The sequence below is a fragment of the Gigantopelta aegis genome, chromosome 10 (assembly GCF_016097555.1).
Source record: "Gigantopelta aegis isolate Gae_Host chromosome 10, Gae_host_genome, whole genome shotgun sequence".
Lineage (NCBI taxonomy): Eukaryota > Metazoa > Mollusca > Gastropoda > Neomphalida > Peltospiridae > Gigantopelta > Gigantopelta aegis.
In genome coordinates, this window is record NC_054708.1 from 89040080 (window position 1) to 89060693 (window position 20614).

Consider the following 20614-nt stretch of genomic DNA (forward strand, 5'->3'; position numbering starts at 1 on the left):
TAGTTTGGTGTAGTGCTGAAATGCATAATTCCAAAAAATGTGGAGAATTTCGAACTGTCACTAAAGTGCTTTCGTGATTCAGTGGACTGAAGGATCTTCCATACTAGTTACATGGAGACCATACAAACTATCAGAACTAATCAAAATATTTTATTGTCAATTTGTCAATAACAAAATACTTTGGAACAGTTAACAAACCGATTTAAGTCTTCATCAAAAGTGCTTTTTCTGGTGGATCGAGCATCGTTATCAAACGAACTTCCTAACAAAGTACTGAACTCTGTGAACCTGAGTTTTTATCAAGGCTATCTGAATTCCGATAGTATGCAATGAATTCACGAGAAGAGTAATAAAATAGTGCACCAACAGAAAGTGAAGTGTCAGCGAAAAGAGAATGGGAAACAATGGCCCAAGAACAGCAGCGTTGCCTTCATGAAAGACGTCGGTTTTATTTCACCACACCTCTGGTGCACATTGATTAATTAATCATCGGCTATTGGATGTCAAACATTTGGCAAGTCTGACCCGTAGTAATCAGAGGAAATCCACTAATTTGTTTCTAATGTAGCAAGGAATCTTTTATATGCACCATCCCACAGACAGTACAGCACATACCACGGCCTTTCATATAACAGTAGTGGTGCAATGGCTGGAACAAGAAATAACCCAATGGGCCAACCGACGGGGATCGATCCTAAACTGATAGCACATCAAGCAAGCACTTTACCACCGGGCTACCTTCCGCCCCCCTTGCCTTCATGACGACTATAGTAATCGGACTTGCCCATCATGAAAAGGAACACAGTTACCGCTGTCCTTGGAATAATTCTCTATCCTTCATGACGACTATAGTAATCGGACTTGCCCATCATGAAAACGAACACAGTTACCGCTGTCCTTGGAATAATTCTCTATCCTTCATGACGACTATAGTAATCGGACTTGCCCATCATGAAAAGGAACACAGTTACCGCTGTCCTTGGAATAATTCTCTATCCTTCATGACGACTATAGTAATCGGACTTGCCCATCATGAAAAGGAACACAGTTACCGCTGTCCATGGAATAATTCTTTATCCTTCAAGCATAGAGAAGAGCAAATATAGCAAATACTATGGCAAATCCAAACAGAAAACGAATATGCGATCAGATTTCCTCTCGCGGAATGAAGTGTTCGTACAAGCATGGACAAGCGGACATTGAAACACAGCAGTTTGAAGAACTTGAGAATTACCAACAGAATTAAGTTGACATAACGTATCTAATTAAAGAATCATAAAATGCAGCAATGTGAAAATTAACAAACGTCTCAAAATCAAAGTCCATCAAATGTTATCCCTGTGTCATAAATAAAAAGAACACAATAAAAAGTTGAAACCGACTAATTTTGAAACATCAAATGTTTATCAAATATTACAGACAATAAGCCGATAAATAAACAGCAATAGTTGGGTATGCTAAACACAAAATGGTTAATCCCCCAAAAGTCTATAAGATTTTTTTTTTTTTTAAATTCAGTATAAGTAAAAATAAACAGATATATAACAAACAGCATCTCAACAACGGCAACAAAGGTCTCAAATTAATTCTGCTAGTGATAGAAGTTAGCCGTGTAAATGAGATGGTAGGAAAACACGAAACCAGTGTTGGAGTATTCAAACAGCAGCACCACTACAGTAACCAGCTGGACATTTGGGTTGAAGAGAGTGAATTTCACAAACACCACCCGCGTCCGTTCATAAATCCATTTTGTATTTTTAACTTTTCCTATAAGATCTCGTGCCATAAAGGGATTTCTTGGCAACTGAAGAATATACCCCCCACCAGGATAGGTGTCGAGTCTTTTTCATGATTGGAAGGGTGTCTAGGCTAGATCCAGACTGATATGTCCACATTGTTATCTCTGCGTCAGTTATTTCATGTTCCCAGTTTTTATCATAAGAATGAGATTCTTCAGCACCATAACTATAGGGCGGAATACACTCTTCTGATGAATTTAGTCTTGACTTCAAATCCAATAAGTACATACAAGGTCCTAAAACAAAGAAAGAAAGCAACATTATCATTAGAAAGCATTTAATTAAACACACACACACACACACTATAAAGTTGTTCCCAAAGCCTTTGTTACATGTAATGACATTGTTAATATAAACATGTCTTTGATCAAATGTTAGTGTTCTTAGATTTATCTTTATGAATGTTGTTAGCGTTATATCTCTATAGTAGAAGTGTAATTTATTGCATGTTTGTCTTAATGAAGAACAGAAAGCAGCATGAACATATTAACAGCAAAGAAGATTTGTTTTGCGAAATTTGTAGTCATTTTCATAAGCAGAGGTCACAAACAGAGATTTTAGTAGCATAGAAAAATAATTATTTTCTAATGCATTGAATGAATGAATGAAAAATACACATCGGCTATTGGGTGTCAGAAAAGGTAAGTATATGGACAATAGAATACAAATATCAAGGTAAGTATATTTAAAAAATGTGTATAGAAATCAAAGTGTTATTCTGGATGGAATTTAAAAGTCCAAAACATTTCTGTTGCTAAATGTATCATTTCTCGCCGGCTTCAGATCATGGGCATCCCCCTCACTTTTCAATGCCGGGGGACAATCTATATAAATGCCTCCCCCCACCAACTTTTTCGTTTAGCAAAAGCAACACCACCACCAACAGCAACAACCAAAAAACAACAAAAACAAAAACAAACCAAACCTAATTTAATTACTATATTAATTATTTATTTAACATGGCAAGTAGTCATCCCTTTTATCATGATATTTAAAATCGCTGTTGCGGAAACCAACACTGTCACGTGGCAAATTCAAAGCAGGTTTAGCAGCAACACCTGCCTTTTCATTGCCCTTAACGCCAACACGGCTGGTACCCAACAAAATATAACATTTTTATTGACAATAGATAAAAAAAACCCACTTTCTTATCACCATCCCAACTAAGGGATGCTCCAATTTCATGTGCTGTAAAGCTTGGAGACACGAAAGTGAATGTAAAAATAATGTATTTCGATGCACATGAATCCTTAATCTGTTCCAGGGTTTTAATGATTGATGCTTAATCATGGAAATTATTGTGTCTGATGGAAAAACTAACAAGCCACATAATTCCCATCCCGTGATCCACATGTGTAAACACGAATGTAATCCGGGTAATCTCTTGGATTTCCATAAAATGTTTATAAATAACTGCATCTGTGCAATATTTCTTTAGATGCACAAGATCGAATACAATTGTCGGTGGTTTGATGACGTCATAGTGGATGTTGTTGTGTCAAATGACACCTCTTACAGGCCGTCTGGCTGGAATACCTGCCTCATGTAGTCCGTTCCCATCAGTTTTCAGCTGATATCATACCTGTCAACTCTCACACAATTCGCGTGAGTCTCACGCATTTGTATCAAACATCACGCTCTCACGCAACGTTACTATAATCTCACGGCTTTTCTAAAAATAAAAATATTTTATAATCGTTGTTTATATTGGAGAGCTGAATGGAATTATATGCTGATTTTGCAGGGTCTCTGAATTCGTTACTTATTATAATAATACATCATATTGAACATACACTCGGCTCAACACCATCAATCACTCGCGGGTGCTACCAGTGACCGACTTGTACGGTTTAACATTAAACGTATTAATTAGTCAAACTTGCACTCGCTCGATTTCTATTTTAAACTTTAAAAAAACAAAAACACTTCTCCCTGGACCCGACCAAGAGCCTGCAGTCCCTGGATCCCGACTTCCAATTTTCTCACGCCTAAGAATTGCCACTGGTTGACAGCTCTGTGATATCCTACGCACACCTGGTATTTGCTGTAGATCAATTACCCGTATGTAGTGGTCCTGGGCCTCGTTCCACGAAATAATTGTAGCTAAGGTTAATTGTAGTGACTTAAGGTGAGTTTTACAACTGGCACCATAAACTTTACAGCCGTTCCACAAAGCAACCTTACGGTAGTCATACTAGTAAGTGTCCCTTTAATGATTAAAATCTTCTTTGCGAAGAGGTGCGAATTAGTTAAATAATAAATTGGTAACAGACTTTTGGGAACATCTTGGATGTATTCATTCGTATCGGACATCTATGAAGTAACTTTGTTTATTTCCCAAGCGATAATTGCCAAATGTATAAGACATAAGAGTATTCTCCCGTATTTTCGTGTCACGGTCGTATGGCCAAGAATATTTTTCATCAAACACAGTTTGATAAAATGTATTTGGTATATATTAGATCCATTTTTACACGAAAAATTAGTATCCTTTTAGAAAATTATCAAATCATCATCTAACTGCCCTTTGACATCTACGTTATTGGCTTACAACGGACTCGTACCTATTGTAAATTTGTCACAGATCGTTTCGTAGAATGGGGTCCTGGGGCACAGTGGTCACACGTGGTGTTCCCGATCTTGGAAGGTCACATGTTCATTATGTTGTCAGATGTTGCTGGAACCGATACCGCCTCCCCATCCCCCACCTAAATTTTGCGATAGTTATTATTTTATTATATATTCATTTTCATATTTTTACGATCCCCCTCTAAACCTCCCCCAAAGTTCCCTTGGCATTCCACGTCATGTCATTGGGGCCCCCCTAAATTGATTTTCTGGATCCACCACTGGCACAATCTCGATATGGTGCTTGGGGATACATGGAATGTCGTTGCTATATGTATGTATGTATGTATGTTATTACCAGTGTTTTTTGGTATGTCAGTATCATATATTAGGAATAAAAATTGTATTATGTGAGCCTCTAGCTCAAAACCTGTCTTAAGCGGTCACACAATGGAGTAGATAAAAGTGGCTGCTTAAGACAGGTGGCCGCCGAGTACAGGTTGCCACATATATAGTCTTTAAAACATTTGTTTTCTTTTTCCATTTAATTATTTAATTCCTACTTTGTGTGGTGTATTGTCATAGTAAGTGAATCTACAACAGTCAAGCCTAGCCTGCCCAGAGGCAATTGGATGCAGAGTCATAAACAGTAGAGATGTCGGGACTGAATGGGTACTAGTATTCCTGAAGGTGTGAAGACCGGTTATTTGCTGCACCTTATCACTGTTGTTAAAATATCTCTTTTATATAAATGTAAAACTTTACTGTGGCCGCTTAATACAGGTATTTTAGCGATTTGGGATCCGATTTAGGTGGCCGCTGGCCGCATTAGACAGGTGACCGCTTATTACAGGTGCATTTACATTATAAATCGTTTTAGAGGGAAAAAAGTGGCCGCTTAAGGCAGGTGACCGCTGAATACAGGTGGCCGCTAGGACAGGTTTGACTGTATGTGTATACATATATATATATATATATATTCAGGGGTGCACAAATTGGTTGTCCGTGCACCCGAGACAACCAAAATATGTTGCGGGCAACCATTCTTTGTCAAACAGTTGCCCGACGGGCAACCAAGAAAATCATAAAACAAATAAAATGAAACTTTTATGAAATATGTGGGCAACCAAGAGATGATGTTGGGCAACCAAACTTCAGCTACTGGTTGCCCACCGGGGCAACAATCATAATTTCACATTTGTGCACCCCTGTATATATATATAGAGAGGATTCGTCACGAGTATTTTTTAATATGGAAAATATCAACCTAGTCTATGTTAATCGGTATTTGTCGAGGCTCTGCCGAGACAAATACCGATTAACTAGACGAGGTTGATATTTTACATATTAAAAAACACGAGTAGCAAATTCTATTTATCCTATAACACTTCTAAAATAACATTCTAATTACTTTTTTAGTAAATCACAGTACTAAATTTTTGCCATCGATAATATGACGTCATCACGATTAGCACAGATTAGTTTGATGTCGTGCATTTTAAACAAATCTTTGAAAACGTGACACTCGGGTACACAGGTCTTGTTGGCTTGTAAGCAATTGACCCATCCACAGCAACAGATTACCTAGAGACCTTGCAGATTTGCATACCATTATTAACCGGGTTAGTAAAGTAAATTATCACATGGGTTTATGACATGGATATCATGGGTAAGTTATAGGATAAATATATATATATATCAGACCTTTTCCCAGGATATTTTTAAGGCGCTTGCATTTTCAGTGTGAAGGACATGTTTCACCTATTAGAAGTGTGAATACCTGTGTTACAGTGTAATGTAAAATTTTAAAAGTTGTTACAGCCCAGTTGATTGTCATATATAGCCAGTTGAAGCTAGAGGCAATTGATTTGAGGCGCCTACATGATGCCAAAGTGCTTAATTACACACCTAAGGCATAGTGGCCTCCTCTGTCATATGCCTCTGGGGAAACCCTGTATATATATTATATATATATATATATATATTATTTATATATATATATATTATTTATATATATATATATATTATTTATATATATATATATATATTATTTATATATATATATATATTATATATATATATGTTTCAAACAATTGTGAAATTAATGTTAGTCATAATAGGTTTTGCATACAGGTGCTTGTATGAGAAGTGGGAGACTAATGGCCAGCTAGAGATTACTTGTTATTGACTGTAACAATACTATATTTCATGGACATTTTAAACAAATTCTGAATGCTTCTATTTGTAACATACCACTATAACAGGATTCAAGTACGAATGCTTTCAATGAGTTGCTGTGAAAGGTGTTATAGAGTTTGTAGATGCTTTTCGTTCACAATCGTCTTGCTTTGTGATAGGTGCTATAGAATGTTTAGATACTTTTTCTCCATAATCGTCTTGCATTGCAGAGTTTGTAGATAGTTTTCTTCCATAATCGTATTGCTCTGTTATAGGTGCTATAGAGTTTGTAGATGCTTTTCTTCCATAATCCTCTTGTAAAAGGATCTCATCCTGTTCATCTGGAAGTGGATAAATAGTGAAATGAGAACATGAACCCAACTGTGTCTTCATACTAGCTCATATTTACTGATACATGGGTTTGGGAGAGGTACTGGGTAATTGGTGTGTTTTAGCTCCTATTTACTGATACATGGGTTTGGGAGAGGTACTGGGTAATTGGTATGTTCTAGCTCCTATTTACTGATACATGGGTTTGGGAGAGATACTGGGTAATTGGTATGTTCTAGCTCCTATTTACTGATACATGGGTTTGGGAGAGGTACTGGGTAATTGGTATGTTCTAGCTCCTATTTACTGATACATGGGTTTGGGAGAGGTACTGGGTAAGTGGTATGTTTTAGGTCCTATTTACCGATACATGGGTTTGGGAGAGGTACTGGGTAATTGGTGTGTTTTAGCTCCTATTTACCGATACATGGGTTTGGGAGAGCTACTGGGTAACTGGTATGTTTTAGCTCCTATTTACCGATACATGGGTTTGGGAGAGCTACTGGGTAATTGGTATGTTCTAGCTCCTATTTACTAATACATGGGTTTGGGAGAGGTACTGGGTAATGTAATTGGTATGTTTTAGCTCCTATTTACCGATACATGGGTTTGGGAGAGGTACTGGGTAATTGGTATGTTCTAGCTCCTATTTACCGATACATGGGTTTGGAAGAGGTACTGGGTAATTGGTATGTTTTAGCTCCTATTTACTGATACATGGGTTTGGGAGAGGTACTGGGTAATTGGTATGTTTTAGCTCATATTTACTAATACATGGAGTTGGGAGAGGTACTGGGTAATGTAATTGGTATGTTTTATCTCCTATTTACTGATACATGGGTTTGGGAGAGGTACTGGGTAATTGGTATGTTCTAGCTCCTATTTACTAATACATGGGTTTGGGAGAGGTACTGGGTAATGTAATTGGTATGTTTTAGCTCCTATTTACCGATACATGGGTTTGGGAGAGGTACTGGGTACTGGGTAATTGGTATGTTCTAGCTCCTATTTACCGATACATGGGTTTGGAAGAGGTACTGGGTAATTGGTATGTTTTAGCTCATATTTACTGAGACATGGGTTTGGGAGAGGTACTGGGTAATTGGTATGTTTTAGCTCATATTTACTGATACATGGGTTTGGGAGAGGTACTGGGTAATTGGTATGTTCTAGCTCCTACTTACTGATACATGGGTTTGGGAGGGTACTGGGTAATTGGTATGTTTTAGCTCCTATTTACTGATACATGGGTTTGGGAGAGGTACTGGGTAATTGGTATGTTTTAGCTCCTATTTACTGAGAGGTACTGGATAATTGGTATGTTTTAGAGGCGATGACTTTCTGCCAAGTCGAAAAATGGATGAAATCAGAAACTGAAAGAGAATTTCTCTTTTTTTTCATATATTTATTGTTATTACTTTTATTATTGTTTAAAATTTTTATCTTTGAAACAGCATATCCACATGTTATACAAAGGTAAAGAAAAAATATGACTGACCATAAGGCTATGGGTTTGAACATCAGGTACAATAAGTGTTCAAGGGGGAAAAGTGTTTGCCGATAGATGACAAATGTTCTTGATGCTACCAGTATAATAAACTAAGGCCTATAGCACAGTCAATACATAGACAGTCAATGTATACACATACCTGAGGAGTGGCCATTGTGTCACCAAGAAAGGAGTTCCTTTCTTAAATGAACTAGTAAAAGTTTATGGCTGATTTTTAATTTTTGTTCAAACAATATAGTAGAGATGAACTTCCACAGATGTAAGTGTCTCACCTACCATTGTGGCATTGTGGTGAATTTCCACAGATGTAAGTGTCTCACCTACCATTGTGGCATTGTGATGAATTTCCACAGATGTAAGTGTCTCACCTACCACTGTGGCACTGTCATGAACTTCCACAGATGTAAGTGTCTCACCTACCACTGTGGCACTGTCTCACCTACCACTGGCACTGTGATGAACTTCCACAGATGTAAGTGTCTCACCTACCACTGTGGCACTGTGATGAACTTCCACAGATGTAAGTGTCTCACCTACCACTGTGGCACTGTCTCACCTACCACTGTGGCACTGTGATGAACTTCCACAGATGTAAGTGTCTCACCTACCACTGTGGCACTGTGATGAACTTCCACAGATGTAAGTGTCTCACCTACCACTGTGGCACTGTGATGAACTTCCACAGATGTAAGTGTCTCACCTACCACTGTGGCACTGTGATGAACTTCCACAGATGTAAGTGTCTCACCTACCACTGTGGCACTGTGATGAACTTCCACAGATGTAAGTGTCTCACCTACCACTGTGGCACTGTCTCACCTACCACTGGCACTGTGATGAACTTCCACAGATGTAAGTGTCTCACCTACCACTGTGGCATTGTGGTGAATTTCCACAGATGTAAGTGTCTCACCTACCACTGTGGCACTGTCTCACCTACCACTGTGGCACTGTGATGAACTTCCACAGATGTAAGTGTCTCACCTACCACTGTGGCACTGTCTCACCTCACTGTGGCACTACCACTGGCACTGTGATGAACTTCCACAGATGTAAGTGTCTCACCTACCACTGTGGCACTGTGATGAACTTCCACAGATGTAAGTGTCTCACCTACCACTGTGGCACTGTCTCACCTACCACTGTGGCACTGTGATGAACTTCCACAGATGTAAGTGTCTCACCTACCACTGTGGCACTGTGATGAACTTCCACATGATGTAACTGTGTCTCACCTAAGTGTCTCCTACTGTGGCACTGTGATGAACTTCCACAGATGTAAGTGTCTCACCTACCACTGTGGCACTGTGATGAACTTCCACAGATGTAAGTGTCTCACCTACCACTGGCACTGTGGCACTGTGATGAACTTCCACAGATGTAAGTGTCTCACCTACCACTGTGGCACTGTGATGAACTTCCACAGATGTAAGTGTCTCACCTACCACTGTGGCACTGTGATGAACTTCCACAGATGTAAGTGTCTCACCTACCACTGTGGCACTGTGATGAACTTCCACAGATGTAAGTGTCTCACCTACCACTGTGGCACTGTGATGAACTTCCACAGATGTAAGTGTCTCACCTACCACTGTGGCACTGTCTCACCTACCACTGGCACTGTGATGAACTTCCACAGATGTAAGTGTCTCACCTACCACTGTGGCATTGTGGTGAATTTCCACAGATGTAAGTGTCTCACCTACCACTGTGGCACTGTCTCACCTACCACTGTGGCACTGTGATGAACTTCCACAGATGTAAGTCTCTCACCTACCACTGTGGCACTGTGATGAACTTCCACAGATGTAAGTGTCTCACCTACCACTGTGGCACTGTGATGAACTTCCACAGATGTAAGTGTCTCACCTACCACTGTGGCACTGTGATGAACTTCCACAGATGTAAGTGTCTCACCTACCACTGGCACTGTCTCACCTACCACTGGCACTGTGATGAACTTCCACAGATGTAAGTGTCTCACCTACCACTGTGGCACTGTGATGAACTTCCACAGATGTAAGTGTCTCACCTACCACTGTGGCACTGTGATGAACTTCCACAGATGTAAGTGTCTCACCTACCACTGTGGCACTGTGATGAACTTCCACAGATGTAAGTGTCTCACCTACCACTGTGGCACTGTGATGAACTTCCACACATGTAAGTGTCTCACCTACCACTGGCACTGTGATGAACTTCCACAGATGTAAGTGTCTCACCTACCACTGTGGCACTGTGATGAACTTCCACAGATGTAAGTGTCTCACCTACCACTGTGGCACTGTGATGAACTTCCACAGATGTAAGTGTCTCACCTACCACTGTGGCACTGTCTCACCTACCACTGGCACTGTGATGAACTTCCACAGATGTAAGTGTCTCACCTACCACTGTGGCACTGTGATGAACTTCCACAGATGTAAGTGTCTCACCTACCACTGTGGCACTGTGATGAACTTCCACAGATGTAAGTGTCTCACCTACCACTGTGGCACTGTGATGAACTTCCACAGATGTAAGTGTCTCACCTACCACTGTGGCACTGTGATGAACTTCCACAGATGTAAGTGTCTCACCTACCACTGTGGCACTGTGATGAACTTCCACAGATGTAAGTGTCTCACCTACCACTGTGGCACTGTGATGAACTTCCACAGATGTAAGTGTCTCACCTACCACTGTGGCACTGTCTCACCTACCACTGTGGCACTGTGATGAACTTCCACAGATGTAAGTGTCTCACCTACCACTGTGGCACTGTCTCACCTACCACTGGCACTGTGATGAACTTCCACAGATGTAAGTGTCTCACCTACCACTGTGGCACTGTGATGAACTTCCACAGATGTAAGTGTCTCACCTACCACTGTGGCACTGTGTCTCACCTACCACTGTGGCACTGTGATGAACTTCCACAGATGTAAGTGTCTCACCTACCACTGTGGCACTGTGATGAACTTCCACAGATGTAAGTGTCTCACCTACCACTGTGGCACTGTGATGAACTTCCACAGATGTAAGTGTCTCACCTACCACTGTGGCACTGTCTCACCTACCACTGGCACTGTGATGAACTTCCACAGATGTAAGTGTCTCACCTACCACTGTGGCACTGTGGTGAATTTCCACAGATGTAAGTGTCTCACCTACCACTGTGGCACTGTCTCACCTACCACTGTGGCACTGTGATGAACTTCCACAGATGTAAGTCTCTCACCTACCACTGTGGCACTGTAATGAACTTCCACAGATGTAAGTGTCTCACCTACCACTGTGGCACTGTGATGAACTTCCACAGATGTAAGTGTCTCACCTACCACTGTGGCACTGTGATGAACTTCCACAGATGTAAGTGTCTCACCTACCACTGTGGCACTGTGATGAACTTCCACAGATGTAAGTGTCTCACCTACCACTGTGGCACTGTCTCACCTACCACTGTGGCACTGTGATGAACTTCCACAGATGTAAGTGTCTCACCTACCACTGTGGCACTGTGATGAACTTCCACAGATGTAAGTGTCTCACCTACCACTGTGGCACTGTGATGAACTTCCACAGATGTAAGTGTCTCACTGTGATGAACTACCACTGTGGCACTGTCTCACCTACCACTGTGGCACTGTGATGAACTTCCACAGATGTAAGTGTCTCACCTACCACTGTGGCACTGTGATGAACTTCCACAGATGTAAGTGTCTCACCTACCACTGTGGCACTGTCTCACCTACCACTGTGGCACTGTGATGAACTTCCACAGATGTAAGTGTCTCACCTACCACTGTGGCACTGTGATGAACTTCCACAGATGTAAGTGTCTCACCTACCACTGTGGCACTGTGATGAACTTCCACAGATGTAAGTGTCTCACCTACCACTGTGGCACTGTGATGAACTTCCACAGATGTAAGTGTCTCACCTACCACTGTGGCACTGTGATGAACTTCCACAGATGTAAGTGTCTCACCTACCACTGTGGCACTGTCTCACCTACCACTGTGGCACTGTGATGAACTTCCACAGATGTAAGTGTCTCACCTACCACTGTGGCACTGTGATGAACTTCCACAGATGTAAGTGTCTCACCTACCACTGTGGCACTGTGATGAACTTCCACAGATGTAAGTGTCTCACCTACCACTGTGGCACTGTCTCACCTACCACTGGCACTGTGATGAACTTCCACAGATGTAAGTGTCTCACCTACCACTGTGGCACTGTGATGAACTTCCACAGATGTAAGTGTCTCACCTACCACTGTGGCACTGTCTCACCTACCACTGTGGCACTGTGATGAACTTCCACAGATGTAAGTGTCTCACCTACCACTGTGGCACTGTGATGAACTTCCACAGATGTAAGTGTCTCACCTACCACTGTGGCACTGTGATGAACTTCCACAGATGTAAGTGTCTCACCTACCACTGTGGCACTGTCTCACCTACCACTGTGGCACTGTGATGAACTTCCACAGATGTAAGTGTCTCACCTACCACTGTGGCACTGTGATGAACTTCCACAGATGTAAGTGTCTCACCTACCACTGTGGCACTGTGATGAACTTCCACAGATGTAAGTGTCTCACCTACCACTGTGGCACTGTGATGAACTTCCACAGATGTAAGTGTCTCACCTACCACTGTGGCACTGTGATGAACTTCCACAGATGTAAGTGTCTCACCTACCACTGTGGCACTGTGATGAACTTCCACAGATGTAAGTGTCTCACCTACCACTGTGGCACTGTGATGAACTTCCACAGATGTAAGTGTCTCACCTACCACTGTGGCACTGTGATGAACTTCCACAGATGTAAGTGTCTCACCTACCACTGTGGCACTGTGATGAACTTCCACAGATGTAAGTGTCTCACCTACCACTGTGGCACTGTGATGAACTTCCACAGATGTAAGTGTCTCACCTACCACCACTGTGATGAACTTCCACTGTCTCACCTACCACTGTGGCACTGTGATGAACTTCCACAGATGTAAGTGTCTCACCTACCACTGTGGCACTGTGATGAACTTCCACAGATGTAAGTGTCTCACCTACCACTGTGGCACTGTGATGAACTTCCACAGATGTAAGTGTCTCACCTACCACTGTGGCACTGTGATGAACTTCCACAGATGTAAGTGTCTCACCTACCACTGTGGCACTGTGATGAACTTCCACAGATGTAAGTGTCTCACCTACCACTGTGGCACTGTGATGAACTTCCACAGATGTAAGTGTCTCACCTACCACTGTGGCACTGTGATGAACTTCCACAGATGTAAGTGTCTCACCTACCACTGTGGCACTGTCTCACCTACATCTGTGGCACTGTGATGAACTTCCACAGATGTAAGTGTCTCACCTACCACTGTGGCACTGTGATGAACTTCCACAGATGTAAGTGTCTCACCTACCACTGTGGCACTGTTATGAACTTCCACAGATGTAAGTGTCTCACCTACCACTGTGGCACTGTCTCACCTACCACTGGCACTGTGATGAACTTCCACAGATGTAAGTGTCTCACCTACCACTGTGGCACTGTGATGAACTTCCACAGATGTAAGTGTCTCACCTACCACTGTGGCACTGTCTCACCTACCACTGTGGCACTGTGATGAACTTCCACAGATGTAAGTGTCTCACCTACCACTGTGGCACTGTCTCACCTACCACTGTGGCACTGTGATGAACTTCCACAGATGTAAGTGTCTCACCTACCACTGTGGCACTGTGATGAACTTCCACAGATGTAAGTGTCTCACCTACCACTGTGGCACTGTCTCACCTACCACTGTGGCACTGTGATGAACTTCCACAGATGTAAGTGTCTCACCTACCACTGTGGCACTGTGATGAACTTCCACAGATGTAAGTGTCTCACCTACCACTGTGGCACTGTGATGAACTTCCACAGATGCAAGTGTCTCACCTACCACTGTGGCACTGTCTCACCTACCACTGGCACTGTGATGAACTTCCACAGATGTAAGTGTCTCACCTACCACTGTGGCACTGTGATGAACTTCCACAGATGTAAGTGTCTCACCTACCACTGTGGCACTGTGATGAACTTCCACAGATGTAAGTGTCTCACCTACCACTGTGGCACTGTGATGAACTTCCACAGATGTAAGTGTCTCACCTACCACTGTGGCACTGTGATGAACTTCCACAGATGTAAGTGTCTCACCTACCACTGTGGCACTGTGATGAACTTCCACAGATGTAAGTGTCTCACCTACCACTGTGGCACTGTGATGAACTTCCACAGATGTAAGTGTCTCACCTACCACTGTGGCACTGTGATGAACTTCCACAGATGTAAGTGTCTCACCTACCACTGTGGCACTGTGATGAACTTCCACAGATGTAAGTGTCTCACCTACCACTGTGGCACTGTGATGAACTTCCACAGATGTAAGTGTCTCACCTACCACTGTGGCACTGTGATGAACTTCCACAGATGTAAGTGTCTCACCTACCACTGTGGCACTGTGATGAACTTCCACAGATGTAAGTGTCTCACCTACCACTGTGGCACTGTGATGAACTTCCACAGATGTAAGTGTCTCACCTACCACTGTGGCACTGTGATGAACTTCCACAGATGTAAGTGTCTCACCTACCACTGTGGCACTGTGATGAACTTCCACAGATGTAAGTGTCTCACCTACCACTGTGGCACTGTGATGAACTTCCACAGATGTAAGTGTCTCACCTACCACTGTGGCACTGTCTCACCTACCACTGTGGCACTGTGATGAACTTCCACAGATGTAAGTGTCTCACCTACCACTGTGGCACTGTGATGAACTTCCACAGATGTAAGTGTCTCACCTACCACTGTGGCACTGTGATGAACTTCCACAGATGTAAGTGTCTCACCTACCACTGTGGCACTGTCTCACCTACCACTGTGGCACTGTGATGAACTTCCACAGATGTAAGTGTCTCACCTACCACTGTGGCACTGTGATGAACTTCCACAGATGTAAGTGTCTCACCTACCACTGTGGCACTGTCTCACCTACCACTGTGGCACTGTGATGAACTTCCACAGATGTAAGTGTCTCACCTACCACTGTGGCACTGTCTCACCTACCACTGTGGCACTGTGATGAACTTCCATGTAACTGTCTCAACTTCCACAGATGTAAGTGTCTCACCTACCACTGTGGCACTGTCTCACCTACCACTGTGGCACTGTCTCACCTACCACTGTGGCACTGTGATGAACTTCCACAGATGTAAGTGTCTCACCTACCACTGTGGCACTGTGATGAACAAGTGTCTCACCTACCACCACTGTGATGAACTTCCACAGATGTAAGTGTCTCACCTACCACTGTGGCACTGTGATGAACTTCCACAGATGTAAGTGTCTCACCTACCACTGTGATGAACTTCCACAGATGTAAGTGTCTCACCTACCACTGTGGCACTGTGATGAACTTCCACAGATGTAAGTGTCTCACCTACCACTGGCACTGTGATGAACTTCCACAGATGTAAGTGTCTCACCTACCACTGTGGCACTGTGATGAACTTCCACAGATGTAAGTGTCTCACCTACCACTGTGGCACTGTGATGAACTTCCACAGATGTAAGTGTCTCACCTACCACTGTGGCACTGTGATGAACTTCCACAGATGTAAGTGTCTCACCTACCACTGTGGCACTGTGATGAACTTCCACAGATGTAAGTGTCTCACCTACCACACTGTGGAACTTCCACAAGTGTCTCACCTACCACTGTGGCACTGTGATGAACTTCCACAGATGTAAGTGTCTCACCTACCACTGTGGCACTGTCTCACCTACCACTGTGGCACTGTCTCACCTACCACTGTGGCACTGTCTCACCTACCACTGTGGCACTGTGATGAACTTCCACAGATGTAAGTGTCTCACCTACCACTGTGGCACTGTGATGAACTTCCACAGATGTAAGTGTCTCACCTACCACTGTGGCACTGTCTCACCTACCACTGTGGCACTGTCTCACCTACCACTGTGGCACTGTGATGAACTTCCACAGATGTAAGTGTCTCACCTACCACTGTGGCACTGTGATGAACTTCCACAGATGTAAGTGTCTCACCTACCACTGTGGCACTGTGATGAACTTCCACAGATGTAAGTGTCTCACCTACCACTGTGGCACTGTCTCACCTACCACTGTGGCACTGTGATGAACTTCCACAGATGTAAGTGTCTCACCTACCACTGTGGCACTGTGATGAACTTCCACAGATGTAAGTGTCTCACCTACCACTGTGGCACTGTGATGAACTTCCACAGATGTAAGTGTCTCACCTACCACTGTGGCACTGTGATGAACTTCCACAGATGTAAGTGTCTCACCTACCACTGTGGCACTGTGATGAACTTCCACAGATGTAAGTGTCTCACCTACCACTGTGGCACTGCACTGTGTCTCACCTACCACTGTGGCACTGTGATCAACTTCCACTGATGTAACTGTCTCACCTACCACTGTGGCACTGTCTCACCTACCACTGTGGCACTGTGATGAACTTCCACAGATGTAAGTGTCTCACCTACCACTGTGGCACTGTGATGAACTTCCACAGATGTAAGTGTCTCACCTACCACTGTGGCACTGTCTCACCTACCACTGTGGCACTGTGATGAACTTCCACAGATGTAAGTGTCTCACCTACCACTGTGGCACTGTGATGAACTTCCACAGATGTAAGTGTCTCACCTACCACTGTGGCACTGTGATGAACTTCCACAGATGTAAGTGTCTCACCTACCACTGTGGCACTGTGATGAATGAACTTCCACACCACTGTGGCACTGTCTCACCTACCACTGTGGCACTGTGATGAACTTCCACAGATGTAAGTGTCTCACCTACCACTGTGGCACTGTGATGAACTTCCACAGATGTAAGTGTCTCACCTACCACTGTGGCACTGTGATGAACTTCCACAGATGTAAGTGTCTCACCTACCACTGTGGCACTGTGATGAACTTCCACAGATGTAAGTGTCTCACCTACCACTGTGGCACTGTGATGAACTTCCACAGATGTAAGTGTCTCACCTACCACTGTGGCACTGTGATGAACTTCCACAGATGTAAGTGTCTCACCTACCACTGTGGCACTGTGATGAACTTCCACAGATGTAAGTGTCTCACCTACCACTGTGGCACTGTGATGAACTTCCACAGATGTAAGTGTCTCACCTACCACTGTGGCACTGTGATGAACTTCCACAGATGTAAGTGTCTCACCTACCACTGTGGCACTGTGATGAACTTCCACATGTAAGTGTACTGTGGCAGTGTCTCACCTACCACTGTGGCACTGTGATGAACTTCCACAGATGTAAGTGTCTCACCTACCACTGTGGCACTGTGATGAACTTCCACAGATGTAAGTGTCTCACCTACCACTGTGGCACTGTGATGAACTTCCACAGATGTAAGTGTCTCACCTACCACTGTGGCACTGTCTCACAGATGTAAGTGTCTCACCTACCACTGGCACTGTGATGAACTTCCACAGATGTAAGTGTCTCACCTACCACTGTGGCACTGTCTCACCTACCACTGTGGCACTGTGATGAACTTCCACAGATGTAAGTGTCTCACCTACCACTGTGGCACTGTGATGAACTTCCACAGATGTAAGTGTCTCACCTACCACTGTGGCACTGTGATGAACTTCCACAGATGTAAGTGTCTCACCACTGTGGCACTGTGATGAACTTCCACAGATGTAAGTGTCTCACCTACCACTGTGGCACTGTGATGAACTTCCACAGATGTAAGTGTCTCACCTACCACTGTGGCACTGTGATGAACTTCCACAGATGTAAGTGTCTCACCTACCACTGGCACTGTGATGAACTTCCACAGATGTAAGTGTCTCACCTACCACTGTGGCACTGTGATGAACTTCCACAGATGTAAGTGTCTCACCTACCACTGTGGCACTGTGATGAACTTCCACAGATGTAAGTGTCTCACCTACCACTGTGGCACTGTGATGAACTTCCACAGATGTAAGTGTCTCACCTACCACTGTGGCACTGTGATGAACTTCCACAGATGTAAGTGTCTCACCTACCACTGTGGCACTGTGATGAACTTCCACAGATGTAAGTGTCTCACCTACCACTGTGGCACTGTGATGAACTTCCACAGATGTAAGTGTCTCACCTACCACTGTGGCACTGTGATGAACTTCCACAGATGTAAGTGTCTCACCTACCACTGTGGCACTGTGATGAACTTCCACAGATGTAAGTGTCTCACCTACCACTGTGGCACTGTGATGAACTTCCACAGATGTAAGTGTCTCACCTACCACTGTGGCACTGTGATGAACTTCCACAGATGTAAGTGTCTCACCTACCACTGTGGCACTGTGATGAACTTCCACAGATGTAAGTGTCTCACCTACCACTGTGGCACTGTCTCACCTACCACTGTGGCACTGTCTCACCTACCACTGTGGCACTGTGATGAACTTCCACAGATGTAAGTGTCTCACCTACCACTGTGGCACTGTGATGAACTTCCACAGATGTAAGTGTCTCACCTACCACTGTGGCACTGTGATGAACTTCCACAGATGTAAGTGTCTCACCTACCACTGTGGCACTGTCTCACCTACCACTGTGGCACTGTCTCACCTACCACTGTGGCACTGTGATGAACTTCCACAGATGCAAGTGTCTCACCTACCACTGTGGCACTGTCTCACCTACCACTGTGGCACTGTGATGAACTTCCACTGTGGCACTGTACCTTCCAGTGTCTCACCTACCACTGTGGCACTGTGATGAACTTCCACAGATGTAAGTGTCTCACCTACCACTGTGGCACTGTCTCACCTACCACTGTGGCACTGTGATGAACTTCCAGAGATGTAAGTGTCTCACCTACCACTGTGGCACTGTGATGAACTTCCACAGATGCAAGTGTCTCACCTACCACTGTGGCACTGTCTCACCTACCACTGTGGCACTGTGATGAACTTCCACAGATGCAAGTGTCTCACCTACCACTGTGGCACTGTCTCACCTACCACTGTGGCACTGTGATGAACTTCCACAGATGTAAGTGTCTCACCTACCACTGTGGCACTGTCTCACCTACCACTGTGGCACTGTCTCACCTACCACTGTGGCACTGTGATGAACTTCCACAGATGTAAGTGTCTCACCTACCACTGTGGCACTGTCTCACCTACCACTGTGGCACTGTCTCACCTACCACTGTGGCACTGTCTCACCTACCACTGTGGCACTGTCTCACCTACCACTGTGGCACTGTCTCACCTACCACTGTGGCACTGTCTCACCTACCACTGTGGCACTGTGATGAACTTCCACAGATGTAAGTGTCTCACCTACCACTGTGGCACTGTCTCACCTACCACTGTGGCACTGTGATGAACTTCCACAGATGCAAGTGTCTCACCTACCACTGTGGCACTGTCTCACCTACCACTGTGGCACTGTCTCACCTACCACTGTGGCACTGTCTCACCTACCACTGTGGCACTGTGATGAACTTCCACAGATGCAAGTGTCTCACCTACCACTGTGGCACTGTCTCACCTACCACTGTGGCACTGTCTCACCTACCACTGTGGCACTGTCTCACCTACCACTGTGGCACTGTCTCACCTACCACTGTGGCACTGTGATGAACTTCCACAGATGCAAGTGTCTCACCTACCACTGTGGCACTGTCTCACCTACCACTGTGGCACTGTCTCACCTACCACTGTGGCACTGTGATGAACTTCCACAGATGCAAGTGTCTCACCTACCACTGTGGCACTGTCTCACCTACCACTGTGGCACTGTCTCACCTACCACTGTGGCACTGTCTCACATACCACTGTGGCACTGTCTCACCTACCACTGTGGCACTGTGATGAACTTCCACAGATGCAACCATAAAACAACTTTTACTGACCTAGGAAATAAATGTTTGTGAGAAAGTTATCTAAATGAGAAACTTGAACACTAAACTTTAAAGCTGCAATGTCTGGTTTCAATCGTATACAGTCAAGTTCTAAGTTCAAATACAAGCATAACTGCACTTTTAATTCACTCGCAAGTTGTCGTCATTAACGCATATCGTCAAATGGTTACTAGCCAGTTAGAACAATTCTCGCCATTTTGTAATACCGAGCGCATTCTAGCAGCCACTTCCTAGCAGCCAATTACGCTA

The 20614-nt window shown here is 44.0% G+C and overlaps 1 protein-coding gene across 3 annotated transcripts in view; it reads right to left on the reverse strand.

The window, feature by feature from the left end:
* Positions 1-1385: 1385 nt before the first annotated feature.
* LOC121383076 (polycystic kidney disease protein 1-like 2) overlaps positions 1386-20614 on the reverse strand; it is a 307953-nt gene continuing 288724 nt past the window's right edge. Inside the window, exons 24-25 of one of the 3 annotated variants that reach the window (XM_041512850.1) lie at positions 6621-6886; positions 1386-2035 (exon numbers count right to left, since the gene is read on the reverse strand). In XM_041512850.1, coding sequence (XP_041368784.1) covers positions 6651-6886 — 236 coding nt within the window. In that variant the 3' untranslated portion in view covers positions 1386-2035; positions 6621-6650. Of the gene's footprint in view, positions 2036-6620; positions 6887-20614 lie in introns of those variants that run through there. The other 2 variants (XM_041512851.1, XR_005959252.1) reach the window with 2 other exon arrangements.